This window comes from Chrysochloris asiatica, unplaced genomic scaffold (assembly GCF_000296735.1).
Source record: "Chrysochloris asiatica unplaced genomic scaffold, ChrAsi1.0 scaffold00001, whole genome shotgun sequence".
NCBI lineage: Eukaryota > Metazoa > Chordata > Mammalia > Afrosoricida > Chrysochloridae > Chrysochloris > Chrysochloris asiatica.
In genome coordinates, this window is record NW_006408519.1 from 43,875,190 (window position 1) to 43,900,784 (window position 25,595).

The window sequence follows — 25,595 nt, forward strand, 5'->3', positions numbered from 1 at the left end:
GCATGGAGGAGAAGTACCTGCCCGAGCTGATGGCGGAGAAGGACTCCCTGGACCCCTCCTTCACGCACGCTCTGCGGTTGGTGAACCAAGGTGAGCGCAGCCGTTAACCGCCGCCCGCCCGCGGCCATTGGGGGCCCCGGGACTCAGAGGTCCGGGGGCCTGCGGGCCGGGGGTCCCGGGGTCGGGTATCGCGACGCTGGAGGAGGCACCAGGGTGGGGCCCTGGAGAGCACGGGACACCCCGCGGGGGGGGGACTCAGGTGTGAGTTTAGGGAGCTTGGGGGGAAGGACACAGCTGTGGGATTGGATGACAAGTGGCAGAAAAGCTTGGGGGACTCGAGATACCCAAGAGGAACTTATGGGTGGGGGACAGTGACGCTTTGGGGGCTTCACTGGGGAGGAGGTTGCTTTAGTTTACTGGGGGAGAGTGGGGTGTTCAGTTGCAAAGGTTATAGAAAGAGCTGGGGAGACATGGAAGGATGCAGAGGGTGGGAAGGGAGCAGGTGCTTGCTTTGTTGGTGAAGTTTGGGGACCTTGGAGGAGGTTTGGGGTCAGATCCCAAGCATCTTAGAGGACAGGGACCCAGCGGTGCCTTGCAAGCGCGAGTTACCTCTCTTAAGCCCACTTCTTCCAAGTCCAGCCTCCAGCCATCCTGGCTGGGTGGTCTGCTCTCTCCGGGGTGGGCAACTCCTGCCAAGCCCCAGAGCAACCCTTGGCGAGTTCAGTGGTGGTGGTGGGGATTGGCCCTGGAGCCCCCTTCTTGGCTTGTTTCCTTTCCTTGGGAAGCACTGGGTGGGTGGGTGGCCCTCATTGGCTTGGTGTTGAGAACATTGAAGGAGCAGTTATTGCCGCCTCTGCCATTTCAGCACCACTCCAGCCCGCTGGGCATGGGCACTGGGCACGGTGCTGACAAGGAAAAGGCAGGGAAGCGGGGTTGATGGAGGCGCGCCCACCCCTGGACTGCACTCCTTGGCTTGTTTGTTGCTCCTGCTTTCTGAGCGATCTGCTGGGATGGACGGTAAATGAAGCTTCCTGGGAGCTGTCCACGCTCCCGTATGCGGATAAAGACGGGCACTGGTCTGCTTTTGCTCTGGGAGATAGCAGAACCATTATAGTCAGATCTGCTACTGTGTGCACGAACCCGCTCTGTGCAGCCAGCGACAGCCTGCGGGTCTACTCATCTTCATGTTGGCTAGGCTCTTTTATTGTTGGAAGTGAAAGAGGAGGCAGACATGTTCTATTTGTATATTTTGAAACGGCACCCTCCCGTATTTGCCTATTGCAACCACTTCATCCTGGATGGGTGTGTGTTATCCGATGGTGGTGGTGGAGACTCATACTGCCTTCAGGAATGGAAGCCTGGGGTTTGGATGGTTAAACTGAAATGGGTTTCACAGTGCTTCTCCCTGTTATTTGAATGGGAGCTTATTTTTACTATGCATACAAAGTAGTGGGCATGTATTCTTGAGTTAGAGAAAGATAACCTAAGTGTTAATGCCAGGCTCCCCTGGACAGTTCAGCAGTTAGGTTTGTATGCCTGGCTGTTTGGGATTTACATACATCTTTTGTTGCCTGCTGGGCTGACAGCTCTAGGAAAGGAATTTCTCTCCACATGATGTGTGATCAGTGGCATTAGAAATGTGGAATCCAGTACGTTTTTCTATTATTAATGAAGTAGCCACATGAAAGTTGTGTGATGTTCAATTAAGGAAATACTAGTTTCACTCTAAGTGTCCTGAGTTCTCTCCTATTTTCAGAGTCAGAATTGTTTTTCTCTGTGCCACATCACTATAGTATTGTGTTGCCGATGCATTCAGCAGTCTTTTGACTTCTGTGTTGATGCTAGTGTTAATGGCTTCCAGTGATTTAAAAGGTTGGAGAAATGTTGCCATCTAGTTGTTTTTGTTTTGTTCTGATTTTTAATGTTAAACCTGATTGTCAGCCTTTTCTATCAAAAATGTTCATCTTGTCAGAACCGCAGTTCTTTCATTGAGCAGTTATGTAAAGGAAGACAGAGATGCTACTCAGATGCTTTTATTATTGCGAATTCAGAGTACTTCAGACTAAAACATTTTCCTCTGAAGTAATAGGCAACTATCCAGGATGCTAAGCCCTATCATTTTAAATATTAATTATGCTCTGTTATGCAACTCCAAACTTGCAAGTGAATTTCTAAAACATAGTCACTGAGTTAGAATGACAATTGGGAAGCTCTGATTCTGTTTCTGGTTCATCTTGCTAAAAGACTTGATGAAACATTGTTATTCTTATTTCGCTGGGGGTTTTTCCATACTGTTTTGCCCCTTAAAAGAAGTTGTGTTGTTTTTTTTTTTCCAGGGAATATTCAGGCACTGGATTGCATGATGAGATGGGCTCGCATTACAAACCTGGGTTTTTAGCTTAGAGTAGCATGTAGCAGATCTATTCTGTGGCTTACATCTCCCAACACTAACTATGCCCTAGGTTTGCAGAGTGTTTTAAAGTTGATAGGCACTTTGACACACAAACTGTCTCTTTCATCCTCACCCTTGCATCCTTTGAGGCAGGGATCAGTGTCTCCATCCCTCTGGGGAGGGAGCCAGGGACCCCAGCTCTCCAGACTGTAGGAGCTGTGGATTTAATGGGAACCAGGTCTGCTGCCTCTATGTCAGAGTTCTCCTTTTACCTTCGGAAGAGATGGGCTCAAACCTTTCTCACCAGCCCGTAAAAAACCCTGTGGAAATCAAGATAATCAGTATGATTGTCTGGGTTGACTTAAATATAGGGGAGATAATAGGTGTCTCTTAAAAAGACCGAGCCCATTTATCTTTACTTTTTAAAGTTTCTCTCTGTCCTTGTCTTAGTGGTATTTGTCCAGGTTCCTTTCTGGTGCCTTTATCCTCCAGCCAAGCTTTCTTGTTGAACCTGCTCTCTTGTGATCACTGTGTTAGTTAATAGTCAGCACATTATGCTAACAAGATTCGTTCTGAACATGAACAGCCAGGTTTTCTAGTTTCAGTATGGGTGAACATGGACCAGCTCCCGAGTGAGGTGGCTGTTTTCCCTCACTCCCTAACCATCTTTTTGTAGGACCTGGAGCTGCACTGACCTTAGATGTGCCAGCCTCTGCTAATATGGGGAGTCTCAGAAAGTTCCTGGAAACCTGGAATTACAAGAGAATGGAATTTCCCCATGAACCTTTTGAAGACCCTATCACCCTGTCAGTTGGATTTTAAACATTCTAAGGCTTCTGTTTGATAATGAGCATCAGTTGCTGCCTTTTATTTTTGTTTAATCAATTTCTGCTTCTAGTCTTGGAACCACTATTGCCTTGGAGTGGGTTCGAACTCATAGCAACCCTGTGGGGTTTCAGAGACTGGAAATCTTTATGGAAGCAGGAAGCCTCACCTTTCTCCCACAGACCAGTGATTGGTTTCAAACTACTGACCTTATGGTTTACAGCTGGGTGCTTTAACCACTGCACCACCAGGGCTCTTGCCTCGTTTTTCTCCCATACCTCCCATCCTCTCATAATACTGAAAGCTTTACTTTTCTCTACCAAAAGTAAACTTGCAATGTTGTTGTTATGTGCCGTGGAGTCAGTTCCGACTCATAGTGACCCTGCACAGGGCTTCGGAGGCTGTAAATCTTTATGGGAGCAGAAAACCTCATCTTTCTCCTGCAGAACAGCTGGTAGTTTCGAACTGCCGACCTTGAGGTTCGCAGCCCAATTCGTAACCACTATGTTACCAGAGCCCCTTTTACCTGCAATACTCTGGATCAAACACAATCCCCAATCTGAACCCACTACTGTGGAGTCCATTTCAGCTCATGTATGACCTGTAAGACAGAGTCTGACTGCCCTCTAGGGTTTCTGAGATGAAATCTTTATGGAAGCACACATCTTTCTCTTGTGAAGCCTCATCTACCTTTGTGTTAGCAGCCCAGTGCTTAACTCACAATGCCACGAAGGCTCTATATACTCTGGGTTGTTATTGTTGCTAGGCACTATTGAGATGGTGCTGACTCAGGGACCGTATATAGGCTTACTGAGGCTGTAAATCCTTAAGGGAGCAGAAAGCGTCTTTATCCCGTGGAGCAGCTGGTGGGTATGAACTGCCCAACTTGTGGTTAGTAGTCCAATGCTTACCCTACAGTGCTATCAGTGCTTCAGTACTCTGTATTTGATGTTAAAGAAGAATCAAAGAAAATAGGCTTGGATATTCTCTTTCCTCAGCCCCTCTGCCTGCCCTGCCCCCTCCCCAGGTGCCTGTAAGGTAGATTGGCTTAGCAGGTGCTTGCCAAGGGAGTTCATTGGAGAGGAAAGTGGAGCTGTGTGCTCTGTATTATATTGGCTGGTAGGGGATGTGCTGACTCTTAGTGAAACCCATCTTCAGAAATGTCTTACGCGTTATAATTCAATCCACTCTCCGGTATTGCTTTGGATGGTTTTCAATCCAAGCCAAGTCACTGTTAAATAAGATTACACAACCCTGCATTTTTAATTATCTGATAGAATGTATGGATTAGGGGCCCAATCACTGCCAAGCTGTATTTAGTTGTTGGTAGTGACAAGAGGAGCTGGAGCAAAGGATTCAAGACCAAGGTGGTCTGTTTGCATCTCGATGGATAAAGTTTTTTGTTGGCCGGCCTTTCAAAAATAAATACATTCCTCAAATCAATTTCTCAAGCATTACAATCTGCGAGGGGGATAAAAATGTATACAGGGAGAATCATTGCCTTACCCGATGTGCTCCTCTGAAATCCACTAAGACATGTCATTGGGAGAAGGGGCACTTTTGGAAAATTACTTTCGATTTGCTTGGAAGTTGTCAGGTCTATAGTGAGAGTGAGGGTTTTAGAACCACGTTGAGGGGTGGAGTTACCCTGGTAAGGGCTGTGCTCGAAGGCTGTGGTGATTTCATTTTAAAATGCTTCTCTTTGGATTCATCCATTTTGTGCTTGATTGTTTGGTGCCGTGGGCTAAGCATTGGGCTGTTAACAGAAAGGGTAGCAGTTCAAACCCACCAGCTGGACTGCTTCTGTGAAGACGACAGTCTTGAAAATCTTGTGGGGCAGTTCTGACTCTATCTTGTGTGGTTGCAATGAGCTGGAATCGACTTGATGGCTCTGTGTTTTGTTTACCAGCTTTTTGCTTAGTTGTTGCAAGTGAAAGATGAGCTAGCATGTTCTCGCAATTCTAGATAGACTGTTTCTGGATTTCCTATAGTTTACGGTGAGTCCAAGGGACCCAGAGATTGTGGTTTGATGCTGCATTGTGATAGGTGGGCATTAGTGACAGTTTTGTTGGGAGCCTGCCTTGCCACTGTTTGTACTGGTCCTGGAGGGACAGTAGGATGCAAACACGGGGTCTGTGTTTGAGAAACCCATTTACCGTTATGTGGGCTGAGATTTAAGCTGATGGATGTCCTCCATCCGAAGCCATATTTCATATTCTTGCATCTCCTCCCCTTTGGGAATATTTGGTGGCCAGATGTTTCAGATTGAATCAAGTCCATCAGTGAACCTTGTGGTACTCGACTGCTAAAGGAAAGACTGGTGGCTCGAACCCACTGCTACTCTGAAACATGAGGCTGTGTGCTCCAGTTAAAGTGACAGCCTTGGAAAATGTGTGGGGCATTCTGAGCTGGAGTGGACTGGACAGCCACAGGTCTGGGGTTCTGTGTGATTGGGTCTGCATTGTCTGTCCTGGATACAGCTCAGACCTGGAGATTCTACACTCAACAGCTGCAGTTACTTGCCTGAACGTGTACATCAGATGTCAGCGAGGTGGAAGCTCTGGTCCTCTCCAGCTTCCCTGTCCCCCGCCCCCCGGCCATACTGGCAGAAGGAGCCCCACATCTCAGGCTGCTCTGTGTGTGTGGGTGTGTGTTGTCATGCTTGCTATTGTTTGTCTTGGAGTGGAAAGATCACTCTGTGTAGTGGCCATCTCTATGTCTCTTCCCCACCCCCCGTGACCCCCCAAGAGGGTGATGATTGTTGTTAGTTGCCAGGTTGCCCCTGATTTATGGTGACCCATGAACGATGGACCCAAACGTTGCCCGGCCCTGGACCATCTTGAGGATGGTTGGCTTGCTGGCATCGAAAATGGGGGAGATTGCCCATTCTCAAGTGGCCTGTTGCTCTCCCGTGGTCCAGAACCCGTCACATTGAGGGTTTGTCTTACCTGGTAGAGCTCCTTAGGAGTCGGGACCTTGTTGTTCCTTCAGGACTTTTGGGAGATGGCACATGTGCACTCGTCTCTGCTGTCCTGTTACGAAGATCAAACAGGTAGGAGAGTTGGACAGCTTCATTGGAATTCAGCCGTCACTGAACAGCTTTGCCTTTTACTACCTAGAGCCCCTGAGTTGGAGGACAATGTCTCTAAGGACTCTGTAAAGACAAAGGAAAGATGGTTCTGAGAGAAAGCCAGCATTAAAGGGACGTAGGCCCGTCCCCTCCCCACACCAAACTCACTGCCCTGTAGTGTTTCCGAGGCTGTGATCTGTGCATAACAGACTGCCTCATCTTTCTCCTGTGGAGCCCTGGTGGGAAGAACCATCCCAGTGCTCTTTAAATGTGGTGGAGCAGCAGGGGGCCCTCTCCGGGAGATAATGAGAAGATGCTGTCAAATCTGCTTGGAATCACGTGTTTATTTACTTTGGCTCTTCTGTGAGGGGCGCCTTAAGCCTGTGAGAGCCAGCTCTCCTTCCCTTCAGTCCAAAGGAAGTTTCAGAGGACAGATTAAAACCAGAAAGGTGGAAACCGTTTTTACCTGCTGGAGTTCATCTGCAACCTCAGAGACCAGAAAAAAAAAACCCCACAAAGTCAGAGAAGCAATTGGAATTTCAAATTGTATGTCACCAGTAGGGCTTGTATAAAAGCCCCCCAGCCTGTCTTCATCACCCCCATTTGTGAAAAATGAAGGCTGTATACATATTTAACCAACAGAAGGAGTCTCCCTTCGCATGTGGGATCATGGTGCTGGATGACAGAACCACTAGATGGAAGGCCTCTTCTGTGATGGCCCTTGTCCCACTTGCTCTCTAATCCCCACAAAATCCTGTAAAGTTGAGCCAAACCCATGCGTCAGAGCGATGGCCACATGTTTCTCCTAGCGTGGCTGATGGTTTCCACACAGATCATGGTCTCAGAAACCTTCCCTATAGGGTCAACTTGAAGGCAAGCAGGGGGTGTGGTATGGGCAGGGGGTCACTCTGCCAGTTTAACTCTGGCTTTCACTCAGACTTTCTTTCCCTTGTCTTTGCAGAGCCATAAGGAACACTGCCCCCTGCCCTAACTCAGGGGCTGTAAGTAGTAAAGGGCAAAATGGTTTCAATCACCAGCGATTTAGTTAGCAGACAAGTGTTTTCACCACCGTGCCACCAGGGCTCCGCGATCCTACAGAGTAGGTGGTTCTGCCCCTGCCTGCCTCATGTAGTTTTTCAAGTGAGCCAGCTGAGGGTGAGCACGTCCAGACCTGTTTGGCCTGTCCAGACCTGGTTCTGAGCTGGTCATTTGCGAGGCAGCGTCCTAATAGGACACTTTGAGCAAAGAGGAGAGAGGGCAGAAAGTGGCATTCCTGTTGGTTTTCAAATGCAAGTTTCAGTATAGGAGAAGCCGCTCAGGAATTTCTAAGAGAGATGACGATGTTTTTACAGGGGGCTCCTGAAATTGTGCTTTCCTGAATACACACGCCCACTCTCTCCCCAGTTTTAATTGTCCACATCTCAGTGGTCAAGGAGAAACCAGAAGGAATCTACAGAGGTCATCTTGCGTTGTGTGTTGAAATTCTCATGCCTTTGGGACAGGCTCCTGCTCACACGCACAATAAGCCAGTACCATATTCCTAAAGAATCTGTAGAATCAGCATTGAACTGTGAACCACGAGGTTGGCAGTTCAAACCTACCTGTTGCTTCTCAGACACCGTCTGCAGGGTCGCTATGTGTCAGAAGTACTTAAGAACACCACCAGCAACAACAAAGACATCCAGATGTTGGTTTTGACCCTCTGGAAGGGGCCTTGCCCTGCAATTGATTGGACTTGTTGTTATTGTTATTATTAAGTGGCCTCGAGTGGGTTGAGACCCATAGTGACCCTGATTGGGTTTCTGAGAAGAGGCTGGTGGGTTTGAACTGCTGACCTTTCAGTTAGCAGTCCAGTTCTGCAGTGATAGTACTTATCTGGAGCCTTTTCTGGGTTAGATGTATTGTGTGTCTTTTACAGATGGGAAGACGGAGGGCAGGCAGATAGCTGCATTGACCCAGGGCCTCACAGCTGGTTAGCAGAGCATCACTGAGCACCAGCTAGACACCTTCCCTGGATCTGCTTCTCACAGCTGACCTGTGCAAGCTGCTCTCTAGCTTGTGGTGTCCACGGGTAATGGGTGAGCACAGACGGTGGCTGTACAAAGTGGTGCAGGAGCCCTCTTACCACCAGTGTGTGGAGACTGACGTTACCTGCCAGGGCAAGAGGTGGGCTTAGGGGAGGAGTCACTTGCAAGTCATCGTAACCCTGTGCACCCTAGTTTCTTTCTTGGCATCTGCTAGTGAGGCTCTTTCTCCTGCTCTTCAGGGTGGTGATTTCGGACATGGTATGTGTCTTCCCCCTAATAGGTGCTTAATGAAGCTCACTGCCCCAAGACAGGAGTGTACGTGTGCGGACATTGCTTTGCAGACATGGGATATCGGAGAATCAGATGTGTACATAACCCCGTTTCATTTCTCCCTGTGATTTTATGGTAATAGGGTGATTTTCCTTCTCCACTGCTGGAAATACTGAAGGAGAAATTCATTCTTTAGGAAACACCTGCCATTAATATTACGTACAAAATTAGCAGTTGCTCTGATTGATGTTTATTATGCGCGTCAAGATCCAGCACCTGATGCTTAAATCAACAAATGAAGCTTCCATAAACGGCTTTATGTGCACATCTGAAAGTCTGTCTGGACAGCAACGGCCTCTCCCCAGAAGCACGAGATGCATTGCTCTGAGTCTGTAAGCCAGAGATTTCCATAATTCTTCACATCTCCATAATTTCTCCCCAATCAGTCCCTGCTGCTATTTTTAGGACATTAAAAGGTGTTCCTGACACATTATTGATGTTCTTCTTTCGTAGGATAAAGGACATTATTAGATCAGCACACTCTTTTTTGACACCCTTATATGTGCATATATAGAAATCATACATGTGAGGCCATTGTTGGACATCGGACATCGGAGAGGTCAGCGGAAATTCTCACGTTCTTGCTCTTCATTTCCCCTCCTTCTTCATGTTGTTGTTACATGCTGTCGAGTTGGTTCTGACTCATAGTGACCCTCTATAGGGTTTCCAAGGAGTAGCTGGTGGGTTTGAACTACCAACCTTGCCTTGCAGTTAGCTTGAGACTGACTTGTTGTTAAGTGCCGTCGAGTCAATTCCAACTCATAGAGACCCTGTACAGGATTTCCGAGGAGCCAGCTGGTGGGTTTGATCTGCTGCCCTTGTGGTTCACAGTCCAGTGCTGATCCTACAGCGCCACACCAAGCAGTACTTTACCCTCCAGCACCACCCACCGGGTTTTGCTTACGCTTCAGTGTTTATGCCGCTTGTGTTCTGTGTCTCCCCCACTAGATGGCGCTCGGCATAGCTCCGTCAGCCTCTTCTGTCAAAACTGCTTCTCTGGCCCAGGAAGCTTCCTCTTGGTAAACAAGCATGCATTACTTTTGATTGTCATGCACTGGTATTCTTTTTTCCTGTTTCTAACATCTGATGAGGCATACTCTCTCAGGAACCAGGACCTGCATGAGGAAATGCCAGGCTGAGATGATGACTTCCTCTTGTTTGGAAGCCACCAGGTCTTTGGGGTGCTGAAGTCAGGTGTGTGCCCCAGGCACTGTTGTGGGGCTCACCTTCCCATCTTTTGTCCATTGATTTGCTGAACTGGCCTCTGTGGGGAGTGAGCTTTGCTTTTCTCACTCTGCTAATAGAGGAATGGAGCCTGGAGGGGTGTAGACCTTGTTCAAGGTCGTGCAGCCTCCTTAGACTACAAGGATACTGTGGCTTCCAGAGAACATTCTAGAAACACTGAGGTGAAAAGTTTTTTCCAGGAAGGTGTTAGGACAGATCTGACTTACAGTGCTCCGGGGCATTTTGATGTGTTTATTTTGTTGGAAAGAATAACTATGCACACAGTTGTCTACTTGGTACGTCAAGTTATCTGATTTGTGGAATGAAGTAAACGGCAGTAAGACGTCTCCTTTGCTGGCTTCTTTCCGTGCTCTGTCCACCAGTGTGAACGGACTGAACATGCTGAATGGGTGCCAGGTACCAGGCCTGCAAAGTATTTGGGGCAAAACCATGATTCCATTCTTAGTCCTTTAAGCTATTGTTGTGGCTAAGTGTCGAGTTGGTTATGACTCATAGTGACCCAGTATGCGGTTTCCGGGGCTGTAAATCTTTGCGGGAGCAGAAAGCCTCATTTTCCTCTAGCAGAGAGGCTGATAGGCAAAAACCGCCGTACTTACAGTTCGCAGCCCGGTGCTTATCCTTCAGAGACACCACACTCCCCTAATCCTTTATTGTTGTTGTTACATGCCGTTGAGTTGGTTCCGACTCATAGACCCCCTGTCTAAAGTTTCTGAGGAGTGGCTTGTGAGTTTGGACCACTGACCTTGTGGTTCAAACTGATCTTGCAGTCCAGTTCATAGTCATATAGCGCCACACCAGGACTCCTAGTCCTTTAGCTGTTGTTGTTGTTGTTGTTAAGTGCTGTCGAGTCAGTTCCGACCCATAGTGACCGTGTATAGGGTTTCCAAGGAGTGGCTGGTGAGCTTGAACAGCTGACCTTGCGGTTTAAACTACCGTGCTGTCCAGTGCATTATCCCGCAGCACTACACCAGGACCCCAGAGTCCTTTGTAGGAGGGCTAAATACTGAAGCAGGAGTCCACCCACCCAACTACCCACCCCCTGCTGTGGAGTTGACTCTTAACTCCACAGAGGGTCCAACTGCTCCTTAGGGTTCCAAGACAGTCAACTTTACAGAAGCAGACAGTGAGTGTTCTCTTCCTTCCACAGAGTGACTGCTGGGTTTGAACCACTTACCTTTTAGTTGGCAGCCCAATGCCTAGCCCACTGTGCTCCTTTAAGAGTGCGCAGGAACCTGGAGCATTTATACCCTTGAAGTTTCCGGTGCATTCACTTTCTCAGCTAGCAGCTGTTGTGCACTGTGTTGGGGGCTTCCCTGTACTTGTTCTACTTTCTGACCTGCTGTATGGGTTGTCACTGGGATGCAGTGAGTGAGCTCAGAGCTGTTAGGTTTTATCTCATGGTTCCCACATCTGAAAACATGTGTCATTGTTCTCATTTGAGATTGTGAGACATTTGTGTGCCACTGTGCCTCATGTGTTATCTTTAATTCTGCATTTCATAGCTCAGTTACCAGTTCAGCACATTATCTGCAGGTCACTTTTTTTGGTGGGGGGCTGACTCTCTGCTGTCCATACACCCCTAGTCCCTTGCTTTCAGGGGGTACATGCTCAAGGAGTATAAACACTTTTTAATCTTTTGTTTGCCTGTTGTGTGCGAACCGCAGTTTGTTGGAAATGACACTAAGAGTGAGTGACAGTGTTTGCTCCAAATGAGCAGGGAAGTGCCAAGGGTGCTCTGGGAGCATAGTGGGTATGAGTCCGGGCTGCTGACCTCAATGACAGCAATTTTAAACTACTAGCAGTTTTGCCGAAGAAAAATAAGGCTTTTTCTGCTTCTGTAAAGGTTTGTGGTGTGGTTAAGTGCTGTTGAGTAGGTTTGGACCCATAGCGACCCTGTATTGGGTTTCCAAGGAATGCTTGGTGAGCTTGAACCACTTCCCTTTGAGGTTCAAACTGACTTTTGCAGTCTAGCGTGTGAACCCACAGTGCCACACCAGGAAATCTAGGAACTCCTGTACAGGGTCGCTGTGAGTCGGAACCAACTCACGGCATGTAACCAACCAGCCAAGGGAAGAGCAAACTTGGGCTCCCATCTCCGCTCTGCTGCTCCTCTGTGGGTGACCCTGGTTAGCCCAGCTCAGCCTCTGTTCCGTTTCCACATCCCCCGCATGGTGATGGTAAAATTAGTCAATGAAAACCCCTTCTGGAGCTCTGTGGATTTCCAGTGAGATATGTGCCGAAAGTTGTTTCTTGCTGTGCAGGCTGACTTTGGCTTCACTAACCTGTATGGGGCACCCTCACATGTCCTCACCACGTCAGAGACTTCTGCTTCGGGGTCTGGCTGGCATCCATCTCTCTCCCAGCCCCACAGCCCTTGCCACAGAACCAAAGCCTCTTTTTACAGTTACGATCCCTGATGGAGACAGAGGACCCAGTAGACAAGGGAAGCATGGGCTGGCTTGTGCACTTACTACTCAGCAGTGAACAGCTTCACTTGGATTTCACCACATCATTAAAGAGTGAAAACCGTGAGATGCTCACAGTAGACTAGTTAGTAAGCACAGGTGGGCCTGTGCTCCCCGTTTTTCGAGTCTTCCACCCAGCGAGTGCAGGGTCTCTGCTCATCGGTGTCCTCGTTTTTTGGTCATGGAATCCGTAATCCAGTGTGGAAGATGAATGTGCAGAGGGGACACTGGAAAGATCATACTAAGTGCCATGGCTGAAGGACGCGTAGAGCTTTGGGGGCCACCTCTGCTACCCTCACAGCCAGCGTGGGATTCCTCATGGAACCTGGAAGTTCTGGGAGGAATTAGCTGGATATGGGTGGCCAACTTGCATGGGATGTGTTCTCTAGTCTCTTGGTCATCCCTCCGACAGCTCCCTACCTCTGCTGGTCACAAGGATTGTAGTTATTTGTTTATCGTCTTCTTTGCAGCCCTCCCCCGTTTTTAGGACCTTTATTATTTTTTTCTAATAGGAATAATTTCATTTCCAAATCATTTTAAACTTAGAGACGAGTTCAATGAATCTTGCCCATTTGTACTGTCAGTGTTTGGCCACGCCTACTGAATCACAGCGCCTTGAGCATTGCTGGAGTTTCATGGCCCCTTCGAGAAGAAGGCACATGTATTATGTCCCTGTAACCCTAAACCGGAAACACTTGGATGTGAATTTCTGAGGCCAAGGGCTTTCTCTGGAACACAGGTAGGGCGATGATCAAGTCTGGAAGCTCACCTCTGATAAGATACTGTTGCCCGCCAAGGTGTTGCCAGGGGACCCATAGACCCCATTCTTCCTGGGGTCCAGGTGAAGACCACTCGTTCCGTTTTGTTGCCCAGTCTCTCAGGTTAGAGCAGCTCCTCTCCTCACTATGAGCTGGAATCGACGCAATCACCTGGATTTGGGCTTTTGGCTTTTGTCAACATGAAAGATACAAAGGAAACCGGTTCAGAAGGGCTCTGATAACACCAAGATAGACCAGACCTCCAGTTACTGTCCACAGTGACAACAAGCTCCAGCGTTCCAACGGTTGTGAGGTTGGCACAGGAGCGGGCAGGGTTTCATTCTGTTGTGTATCAAATGAATCAGTACCAGTTCGACGGCACCTAACAACAACAACAATGTATACATGTTGTTGTTGTTAGGTGCTTTCGAGTTGATTCGATTCATGGTGACCCTGCGTTGGGTTTGCGAGATTGTAAATCTGTGCAGGAGCCAAAAGCCTCATCTTTGTCCCACGGAGCTACTGGTAGAGTTGAACTGCTGACCTTGGGTTAGCAGGCTAGCTTGTGACCCTCTAAGCTACCAGGACACTATACTATTAGGGTACTGCTATTGGCCTGACCCAAGCCATGGTATTTTCAGTGACCACATCTGCATGTGAAAGCTGGACAGGGAATAAGGAAGACTGTAGAAGAATTGATGCATTTGAGTTATGGTGTTGGAGGAGAATACTGAAAGTGTCATGGGCTGCCAGAAGAACAAAATGATCTGTTTTGGAAGTGCAGCCAGAATGCTTCTGGGAAGCCAGGATGGCCAGATATCATCTCTCACACTTTGGACACATTCTCAAGAGGGCCCAGTCCCTGGAGAAGGACACCATGCTCGGTAAAGTGGAGGGTTGGAGAAAAGGAGGAAGACCCCAAGCAGATGGATTGGTACAGTGGCAGCAGTTGTGGGATCAGGCGTAGTAACGATGACGATTGTGAGTTTGGCACAGGACTAGGCAGTGTTTCCTTCTGTTGTACAAGGTCACTGTGAGTCAGTACCAAGTCGATGGCACCCAACAACAACAAACAGAAATATATATGCTTTTGTGTTGTTAAGTGCCATGGAGTCAGTGCCGACTCACAGCGACCCTATAGAGGATTTCTGAGGAAGGCCTGGTGCTTTTGAACCACCGGCCTTGAGGTTCAAAGTGACCTTGCGGTTTGACCAGGCTCCTACAGAGCCACACCAGAACTCCATTATATATATGCTGTTATTGTTAAATGCCATCAAGTTGGTGACTCATAGTGACCCAGGACAGCATTTCTGATGCTATGTATACATAATATAGTATTTTCAATTCTAAAACTCGAAAGTCAGCTTTAAACTTGTTGGTGGAACCATTTTTGTGTTTGTCACATGAACATCTGACTCTTTCCACTGAAGTGGTGTGAAGGGTCACTCAGTCCTCTTCCTAGATTTCTAAGATGAAGCTTTAAGATGCCACTTCACAGGGGAGCTCACGGTTCTGCGAAACTCCTTGTCTGGTCATGGAGGGGGATCCGAACGGGCTTCCCTCACCCTCTTGACTTTTTATGGGCTGCGGGAGCCTCGTAAGTTTCTGGGTTAGTTCTCGAGGTTCGCTCTAGTTTGTGCCTGTCAGGCTGCCAGCCTCAAGGTCAGCAGTTAGAAACTACCTGTGGTTCCACCAGAGAAAGATGAAGCGATCTGCTCCCGTAAAGATTTATAGCCTTGGAAACCTTGTACAGGGTCACTATGAGTTGGAACTGACTCCACGGTACTTAACAACAACAAGTATTTTGAGGACTGCCCAAAGGAGATGAAGCCTCACAGAATGGCCAGCTGTCTCCCTTACACACATGTAGGGAGGAAGGGTTGGCAGCTGGCCCACTGGTAGGTACAGTGCCGAGTCAGTGTGTCCCCTACCAGCCAAACCTGTTGGCGTCCAGCCCATTCGGACTCCTGGAGACCCTTTATGGCAAAGCAGATGACCAGGGCTTTTCTCCCATGGAACCTCTGGGTGTCTTTGAACCACTGATGTTTCAGTTAGTTGCATTGAGCGCTTAACCACAGTGCCACCAGGGCTCCTTGGACAAGCCAAGCCGCCGTGTGATTTAGCAGTTGATGGATTGTCCTCTGCTTTCTCTTGTTACATTTTCCATAGGGGTCATGGTTTTTTTACTCCCTTGCTAACTATCAGGTCTGTGAGCATCGGGTTCTTCATCTTTAAAATCGTCATGAGAGGATGTGTGTGAAGCATTGCAGGTCTTTGAACAGGCCCTCCACCTGTTCTTCCAAAGGCCCCTTGGCTTCCTTCCCAGAGCCTGGCACAGAACACTCTGCCCTGCATCTGTGCATACCCGTGGAGGTGCTCACCAAGAGGACTGTGCCTCGCCGGCAGTCTCTGCTAGAGCACCCTACTAGATGCAGGAATCAGGTGGCACTGGGGGTTAAGTGTTGGGCTCCTAGCTGCAAGGTTGGCAGTTTAAAACCACCAACCCCTCTTTGGGAGAAAGATGAGGGCTGTCTGCTCCCTTAAAGATTTACAGCCCTGGAAAGGACACCAGGTCACTATGAGTCAGTGTTTTGATTCGATGGCTGCGAGTATGGTTTTGGGTTTGGAGCAGAAAAACCGCGTTTTAGTGTCTGGGGATGGGGGAAGTTAGCATTATAGCAAAGGAGTAGTTTAATGTACTATTCAGACGTTAGACATTGAGACTTGACTTTAGGGCTATACTGGAAACAGGTGGGGTGTGTGTTTCTGTAGCTCTGTCTGTCCCTCTAGACTGGAGCGGGACTCGGATCTTGCGCCTCTGTTTATTGCTAGTGTAGGGTGGGGAGTGCTGCACTAGGAGTCCCAGTGTGGCCCTGTAGGATCAGCACTGGACTGCTGACTCCAGGGTTGGCAGTTCAAACCCACCAGCTGCTCTTTGGAAATTCAGAACTGCCTCAACGGCACTAACAGCCACAAAGTGCTCTACTAATGGTAGACTAATCCCGGTGGGGTTGGCACGAGACTCCTTGCCCAAGATGCAGGATGCAGTTTGGGGGGACACGCTCAGTGTTTCTGAAGGCTGCAGGACACTCTGGGGGTATCTTCCGCAGTGACCGCGTCCCCGCCCCCTCCCTCCCTCAGCAGCTGGCTCACACTGTGTACTCCTCTTCTCCTCATCTGTCTGTCAAAGATCATGATTGGCATGGTTTGTTTTGGACAACCTGAGCTCCTCACAGGTAGGATGCCTGCCTGACCTCTTGGGCTCCTTCTCCAGGGCTTAGCACAGTGCCTGGGAGGTCGTGGGCACTCAGTAAATGTGTGCAGAATGGATCAGGGTCTTGAGGTGGATGAAGGATTGAAGAGGAGGGTTTTTGTTGATCTGAGCTTCCAGCTCCTGACTCTGAGGCTAGGTGGCCCTTCCTTGGGTGCGTGTGTTCTGTGGCCATGTGGACGTACCTCAGAGCTGGGACTCTACCTTGTGGCAAGGACCCCTGTGCTGTTTCACAGGAGTCACAGACCCTGGGCACACAGCTTCATCCCTCTGTGTGAGCCGATGTGAACCTCTTGGGGGGAGCATCAGCGGCAGACACTGTGTCCTTGTTGAGTGAGGAGTTCATGGGAAATCCGCACCGGGGAGCTGTCTGTCTGGAATATGTGCTGCATTCAGGCACCAATGCAGAAATGGGGCTAGGGCGCTGGGTGGGAAGGAGGGCCTTCTGTAAGGACCTCACGCAAAGCTGCTGAGAAGCACAGCTGGAGACTATCTATCAGCCATGGTCCGGTCACATTTAGGAAAAGTCCTTTGGGCTGACCAGTGCAGGTGGGGAGAGTTTGCAGTGTGTGAGTGCAGGAGTTCTCGTGCTGTGTCTGGACTTGAACTCTGCCTACAAATGTAAGTTGTGTGTGAAGCTGGGTTTCCAGATGAGAGTGGCTGAAACCATGGAAAAAGGACAGAGAAGGGATCCCTGCAGCCATGGGGTTCCATGGGCTAGGGGCTGGGCTGCTAACCACCATGTCAGTGGTTCAAACCCACCGCCTGCTCCTCAGGAGAGAGACGAGGCAGGCAGCTCCCTCCCACAAAGATGAACACCATTGGAACCCTATCCGGGATAACTATGGGTTGGAATCAACTTGACAGAAATAGGGGTTTGGGTTTGGTGTGTGCCTGTAAGGAGGTCCGGTGGCACTGTGGGTTATGCGTTGGGCTGCCAACTGCCAGGTCAGTAGTTCAAACCCACCAGCCGCTCTTTGGGAGAAAGATGAGAGTGTCTGTTTCCATAAAGGCTGACAGTCTTGGTAACTGTGTCCTACAGAGACCTTCTGATGGGAATTGACCCGATGGTAGTGGATGGGTGGGTTGGCTGTGTCAGTGTTGAAGGACTGGGCAAAGAAAGGCACTCCAAACCATCCTCAGTTATTTCCTTTCCTTGTGTAAGCTAACTTGCTGAGGGTGTGTGATCCCGGCAGCCTACATTTTATTAAAAAGCTCCGCATTTGTCTATGTGAGTGACGTGTTTCTCTGTAAGGAGCGGTCTTAGTGCCAGGATGTGGCGTGAATGCTAACCTGGCGAGATTGTGGAGGCGAGTCCTTTGGTCCCAGGCACTCAGGAACCATCTGGCTGTGAATACCACCAGCCCTGACATTGGCTTTGAGTTGTCACCTGCCTACCCTGGGACTTTACATTGGAGTGATAGCTGCCCTTGCTCAGTGCCCCCACCCCCACAGCACCTGAGTGCTGATGTAGCAAGATTCTCTGAGCACAGGTGGCCTGTTCCAGATCTCAAGTCCCCGAATGTGAATGTGAATCCTGGGCCTGATAGCGAGGGCATATGCCCTCCATGCCTTCTGGGTTCCCAGACAGCGTTCTAGGAGAGGCATGCTTGTCAGTATGGCGAGAACTTTGGCTTGGTGCTCGGGACCAGACTCTATTTGCTTTGGGCTCTCTTCCTCCTGGGTGGCATCTGGTGGCTGTCTCATCTTTTACTAGGTGTGTAGGTGGGTGTTAGGGGAGGTGGGGTATCTGGATAGGGGTGTCATCCAGAATGAATGGGTCTTTGGGGCTTGCGTTTTGCAGCCCACTGCTCTCTCCCCTTGAGTTGATTCTGACTCCTAAGTGACCCTGAAGGACAGACTAGAAGTGACATGGGGTTTCTGAGGCTGTCATCTCTGTAGAACCAGACTCCCTCATCAGGAGTGGTTGCTGGGTTCAAACCTCCTGACCTTTCAGTTCACTGCCAATTGCTTACCCACTGCGTCACAAGGGCTCCTTGTTTATTGTAATGGCCACATGAAGAGTTCCTAGAGGAAAGACCAGAAAAGGTCTCCTGTCAGAAGACAGCTCCCACCCGCTCCTACCGGAAGCTCTTCCCTCTAGAACTTTGGTCCAGTTGCCCAGAGGAGCCAGCTCGAGCCGTGTTTTTTCTCATTGACAGAAGATGCTGTGTGTTTGAGTGATGGTGGGGGGTCCTTGGTGTTCTCACGAGACTTGGGGATCCTACTTGGATATTTTTCAGTCCCTTTGTCTGGAGACCATGTTAGGCCTATGTGAAGTGAATTTAACACTTCACTTCCATGTTGTCAATTTCAACATGAGTAGCCTTTAGAAAGTTTTTTTCAGAGTAATTCTGCTTTCTGTCTGAAAAATGTCAATAATGAAATCTTCTAAGTGTCTGGATTTGGGTTTTTTTTTTTTTTGGTGGGTGTGAGTATTAGCCCCAACTGAGAGGCTTAGAAAAAAAACAGTATTTCTTCTGTTTTTTTTTAAAAAGCACAGTATTCCAGAAAATCTCAAGTTTGGAACTTTGCCCTGAAACGTGAAAGTCAGCTAAAAGCTAGGCAGATGCCCAGGGGACGCTGGCCCTGTGCCTTGTTTAGCCTTCACCATTGAGGGTTTGTGTGAGTTGGCCTTACCATGGGACTGTAGGTAGCTCTAGTCTCTGATACAGATTAACTCATGTAACACCTTGCTCCAAAATGTTACATTGTTTAGTGTTCTCTGAAGTTCTCTTTGGCAACAGCCAGGGGCTAGTTACTAGTGACCATCTCTCCTTCGATGTGGTTCAGTTCAGTTTAATTCAGTAAAAAGTGATTTTCTTAATAGATTTCGTTTGAACAGGAGGTATGTCTATATGGAGAACAACAAAAAAAAATTGTTTTTTTAAAAAAATTCTAGGTTCCAATACTCTGTCTCTATATTTATAAAAAAAAAAAAAAAAAAAAAAAAAGGAAAATCCAGAAGGGAGAATGTATTATGATTCATTTTCTCTGTGTGCTTTTAGCTCATAACACATTTTGTGCCTTTATTATCTTTCGATTCTAGAGGTCAGAAGTTCAAAGTGGGTTTTCTTGGGCTGAAGTCAGGGTGTCAGAAGGGCTGTATTCCTTCCCGAGGCTCCAGTTGAGAATACCTATCTTGTTTCTAGAGGCTGCCTGCATTATTTGGCTCATGGTCCCTTTCTTCCCTCTTCAAAGCCCCAATGGCTGGTCCGATCTTTCTCAAGTCAATTGTCACGTCACGACTCTCTGACCCTCTTCTGCATTTAAAAGACCTTTGTGATCATATTGGGTCACCTGGAAAGTCCAGGGTAATCTCCTCAGTGTAAGGACAGCTGTGCAGCAGTAGGTTTGGGCAGGCTGATGCTAGGTAGAGTGGCCTGGGACTGGGCACCATTTTGCCCTATTATGTAGATAGGGTTCTATGAGTCAGAATTGATTCAACAAGAGTGACAAGTAACAGTCACAAAGTCCCACAGATGAGGATGTGGACTTATTTTTTGGGGGAGGGGCATATTTTGAGGTAAGGTGATGTTATGAATTGAATTGTGCCTCCTCCCCATAGGTGCTGGAGTTGGGTACATGTGTGCCTGCAAATGTACTCAAATATAATGATGTCAACTCCCATAGTGCAGTGCAGTGTAATACAGTCACCAGAGGCCATGCCAACCTGGTGTGGACCCTGTATCTCCTCATTCTCAGTCCTATCATGAACAGTGTAGATCCAGACCCAGTTTACACACGTGGAGGAAGACAGACCCCAGGCGAAGACCACCAAGGAACAAAGACTGCTAGGGCTATGGACCAGGAAGGCAGGCTGTGCCTTTGCTCAGCCATTGGAGACAAGGAAGCTCAGTTCTTGGTCTGCAACCATACCCGGGACACTCAGGCAGATGTACAGCAAGCTCAAGCCCCGGTCATTTAGGGAGAGACAAAGGGGAGAAAGCATTTGTTTGATGGACTCTCAGACTTTCAACATGTCGCCTTTTATGAGCCCTTGCTAATGGGAGCAGGATGAACCAAACTAAGAAACTGGATATTTGGGTTTCTGAGTTCCATCTTGGCATAGTGTGGCCTTGGATGTGTCCTGTGCTGTTCCTTGCTAGTTGGATGGGCAGAGACTTTTCTTAACAACCGTCAGAGCAGTGACGGGCACACTCTACTGGTATAAATGCCTTTTCAGAACTTAGTGAAGCACTGCTTTCTGGCCGGCTTACGATTTTGTGAAGTTAGGGGGAAAAAAGTGTGATCAAGGTTTATTTGTGGTGCAGTGTCTGAGCACTTGGCTACTAACCGAAAGGTCAGCAGTTTGAACCCACCAGCTGATCCAAAGGAGAATGACAAGGCAATCTGCTTCTGGAAGGATTTCAGTCTGGAGCAGTTCGACTCTGTCCTGTTAGAGTCGCTGTGAGTTAGAATTGACTCCCTGGCAACGGGCTTGGTTTGGTTGGTATAATGTCACTTGCATTATGTTATATTGTTGCTGTTGTAAGTGCCATCGAGTCGGTTCCAGCTCATAGTGACCCTGTATAGGGTTTCCAAGGAGCAACTGGTAGGTGTGTCCTGCTGACCTTGTGGTTGATCCTACAGGACCCCACCGGGAGTCCTAATTCTATGGTGGTGGTGGAGCCTGTGGTTATGCGCTGTGGAGTTGGTTCTGACTCATCGAGACCCTGTATAGGGCTCCCGGGGCCGTAAATCTTTACAGGAACAGAGAGCCTCATCTTTGTCCTGTGGAACTGCTGACTGTGAGATTAGCAGCTCTATTCGGAACCACTACACTACCAGATCTCCTAAGGTCCATGATTTCTGGCTGAGCTGATGGTCTGACGATGGCTAAAGTTGTCCATAGGCAGAGGAAATAATTAGCAGTAATGGATGGAGTCTTGCATCTGGTGAAACCTGTGTTGGGGTCACAGAGCAGTTCACAGGGCGACTATGGAATGAAAGGAATGAAGTTAGGAGTTAAGTAGCTCTTCTTTCAAGCTGTCCTGCTGCAGAAGAGCCAGGGTAGAAATGAACTCTGGCCCTTGGCGGAGGTAATTCTGCATCAGTTACACTGCCATCTGAGCCGTCATTTTTCTTAATCTCCATTTCGTTTTTTTCTAAGGGGGTGGGGTGTGTGCGCGCGTGCACATTGGAGTGGGTGGGAAGTGGCGTGGAGTCCAAGGAAGAATGCTGATTGAGATGGTGATTTCATTGTTGAGCAGGTTTGATGGCAGAAGGTAAACACATGGGTTTGGGGCCAGCTGCATGAGTGAGGCCATGCCAGAGCACTCTGCTCAGCTCTGGTGTGTAGGTTGATTGCAGGTGTTGAGTGTGGATGTTGTGGTGATAAATACTTGTAGAGAGTTTAAGTCGTGCTGGTTACGAATTGGGCTGCAAACCTCAAGGTCAGCAGTTCGAAACCACCAGCTGCTCCATAGGAGAAAGATGAGGCTTTCTGCTCCCACAAAGATTTACAGCCTTGGAAACCCTGTATAGGGTCGCTATGGGTCTGAATCCACTCGACGGCGCTTAACAACAACAACAACAACAAGTATGGTATAGTATAGCGTTTTGGAGGCCAGGATGGCCAAACTTCACCTCTCATACTTCGGACATATTGTCAGAAGGGAGCAGTCGCTGGAGAAGGATGTCATGGTTGGTAAGGTGGAGGGTCAGAGAAAAAGAGGATGACCCCCAGCGAGATGGATTGGCAAAGTGGCAGCATCAGTGGGCTCAAGCGTGGCAACAATTTTGAGGTTGGCTCAGGATCTGGCAGTGTTCCGTTCTGTTGTGCATAGGGTCACATAGGTCGGTACTGACTCGATGGCACCTAACAACAACAACAACAACAACAACAACAACAAAAACAGTATACTGGTAGTATGCTTGAGTACTGTTGAGTAGGTTCTGACTCATAGGGTTTCTGAGGCTGGAAATCTTTGCAGGAGCAGAAAATGTCATCTTTCTCTGACAGAGTGGCTGGTGGGCTTGATCCAGCGACCTGTGATTAGCAGTCCAGTGCTTATCCTACAGAACCACGGTGCTCCCGCCGGGCGTAGTAGGGTGCCCCCAAACCAAACCCATTGTGGTCATGTTGAGTCCAATTCACAACGTTCCTAAAGAGTAGAACTGCCTCATAGGATTTTTGAGGCTGTACCTCTTTTCAAGGGCAGATTGCTTCATCTTTCTGTAAGAGCAGCTGGCGGGTGTGAACTGCTGACTCTTTGGTTAACATTCAAATGCTTTATACTGCGTTACCAGGGCTCCTTGTCTGATGCCCAGCAAATGTTCATTTCTTTATTTCTCCTAAGATTCTTCCCTTTACAGCACCTACAGAAGAATTCTGGGTGTCATTAAGGGGTGGGACTTTGTTGCTGTTTTGAGTGTATTTCTGGGGAGATAGCATGGTTTATGTTTTGCTTTTTCCCTCCCATATCTTCTAGCTTTTAAATCACTTTCCTCCCTCCTCCATCTCCCTTCCTCTGTCCTTTCTACCCCCTTACCAGGACAAGGAAAGTACAAGTTGGATGTTTGTTTCGTGTTTTATTATTTTTTTTTAATTGAACTGCTCTATTTACTAATTAAATTCTTTTTGCATTTGATTTAAAATCTTTGTTGATTGTATTTTTTGGACACATTTTTCCTGTTCCTGTTAAACATGTGGCAGAATGGTCAGACTTGTCTGAAACTTGTAAGAGTTGCATTACTGTACAGCATCAAACCTTCATCCTCAATGTTAAATGTAAAGATGTCACTTTGAGGATGAAGGTGCACCTGACCCAAGCCATGGTGTTTTCAGTCTGCATGTGACAGCAGGACAATAAATGAGGTAGACAGAAGTAAACTCGTTACATTTGAATTATGGTGCTGGCAAAGAGTAGTTAGTATACTGTAGACTGTCAGGAGAACCAACAAATCTGTGTTAGAATTATAGCTGGAAGGGCACTCAGTCAGAAGCCAGGCTGATGACACTTTGTCTCGTGCTCTTTGGAAATGTCATCAGGAGGGAGCAGCCCCTGGACAGGAGGGCAGTATGCTTGGTAAAGTAGAAGGTCAGCATGGAAGAGGGAGGACGCTTTCAGTGAGCGGGATGGACACTGTGGCAGCAGTCATGATGAGGATGGTTCTGACCTAGGCAGTGCTTCCTAGAGCTGGACAGAGGGTTACTGTGAGTCGGAACTGACGTGAAGGCACCTAGGGCAGCAGCAGGGTAGATGGTATCTCCATTTTCTAAGCGAGAAGACCAAGATTGCATAACTTCCCCAGGGGTATATAGCAGGTGCATGGCAGGAAACCCAGGTCTGTAAAATACAAATGGAAAGACTTATCAGTTCCTTTCAAAGGGATGATTAATAGTTATTTATGTGACATCTGTGTGTGGTTAGATGTGGATGTCTGCTGGCATTGCCTTCCAGGAGTTTTGAATATATATAGCAAACCTGTTTCTTTATGTGACACACACTCTTTCTCTGTACATCACCAAACATGAGGCCATCCTCCATTTATTGTGTCCACTGAAGACATGCCCAAAGCGAGAGTGCCAGTCAGTATTCTGTTGTCATCCATACAGATTTCTACTGGCTAATTTTCTTGAGTAGATTGCCAGGCCTTTGCTCCTAGTCTTTCTTAGTATAGAATTCTCACTGAAACCTGCCCACCATGGATGACCCTGCTGGTGTTTCAGATACTGGTGACATAGCTCCTGCATCCCAGCAACAGTCGAGCCACATCACTGCGACAAACTGACTAAACTTCAGCCTGACAGCTTAATTTATGCATTGAAATAAAAGAAACGAACAGTAACGTATGTATAGCAGAACATGTGTCACACCAGCATTTTCTGTGTGCACAGTTCAGTGCCATGAGTTGGGTTGAGGACGCTGCCCACCATGTCTTTTTCAAGACTCAGTGCCTCCTCTTGGGATCCTAGCAGATAGCGGGCTTCAAATGTGTGCGTGATCAATGAAACTATTAAACACCTGTTGTGAGAGACTGTGCTGGTGTGGGCGGCCGGGAACTCAAGATGACACTCTGCTCTGTAGAGCTGGTCCCACAGACATGAAGAGAACGATGCTGCCACCAGGGAAGCCGGTAGCTCACAGGTGTGCTTGGAGGGAGATTTTACCGGAGAGGTACCTTTAAGGTCGTAGACAGGATCGAAGGAGACGAGGGAGAAAGGGCAGCCTTACAAATGGTGGTGCCCTGATGTGACATAGTGGATTCTAGAATGGTCAGGAGTTCGGGAGGGTGGCTGTTGTAAGGAAGGGAGAGAGAATGGGAGAAGGATCCCCTTGCCTTGGTATTGGGATGGGAGGGTTCTGAGAGCATCACTTGGTCAGAGGATTACAAAGGTAGATTGAGGCTGAGGAGCCAGTATGGCATCAGTTTCCAAAGAGGCTCTGGACTTTGCTCTTCAAGGACTGGGAAGAAGGCTTCTAGTGTTAGGTTACAGGGTTGCTTTCATATTATCCAGCCTTGTATCCAACAGCACTGGTTCAAACTTTGTATCTTTTTACAAATCACTGTTAGCATTTCAGTTTGCATTTAGCTTTTATCATTTTCAGAAGTGGTTACTTTGTGTGCATGTGTGTGGGTGTGCATGGGTGTATATGTATGTATTGTTGTTGTTGTTGTGAAGTGCCATAAAGTTGGTGCCGACCCACAGCGACCCTGTATAGGGTTTCTGAGGAGCAGCTGGTGAGCTTGAACCACCGACCTTGCAGTTCAAATGGCTTTGCAGTCTGGTGCATTAACCCACAGCGCCACACCAGGACTCTGTATATATGTATAGGTTCATGTATGTATAGGAGCACAACCTTCAGAAAATGTATGTGTGTTGTGAGGGGGCTTGGAAAACTTTTTGGAAAAATTCTATGATCTTATTACTCCACATTTCACAAGCTTTAGGAAGCTGCCTCGTTCATCTTTATCATAGATGTATGCTTACATGGAAAATTGCCTCTATAGTTCCATATAGAGGTATAGATGTATGCTTACGTGGAAAATTGCCTCTATAGTCCCGTATAGAGATATAGATGTATGCTTACATGGGAAATTGCCTCTATAGTTCTGTATAGAGGTATAGATGTATGCTTACATGGAAAATTGCCTCTATAGTTCCATATAGAGGTATAGATGTATGCTTAAGTGGGAAATTGCCTCTATAGTTCCTTATAGAGGTATAGATGTATGCTTATGTGGGAAATTGCCTCTATAGTTCC

General features: G+C 47.9%; 1 protein-coding gene across 1 annotated transcript in view; it reads left to right on the forward strand.

Moving 5' to 3' along the window:
* The window catches only part of LOC102830618 (KH domain-containing, RNA-binding, signal transduction-associated protein 3-like), a 225,650-nt gene continuing 200,055 nt past the window's right edge, over nucleotides 1-25,595 (forward strand). Inside the window, exon 1 of the mRNA XM_006830720.1 lies at nucleotides 1-90. Within this exon, the coding sequence (XP_006830783.1) occupies nucleotides 3-90 (88 nt within the window). The 5' untranslated portion in view covers nucleotides 1-2. The remainder of the gene's footprint in view (nucleotides 91-25,595) is intronic.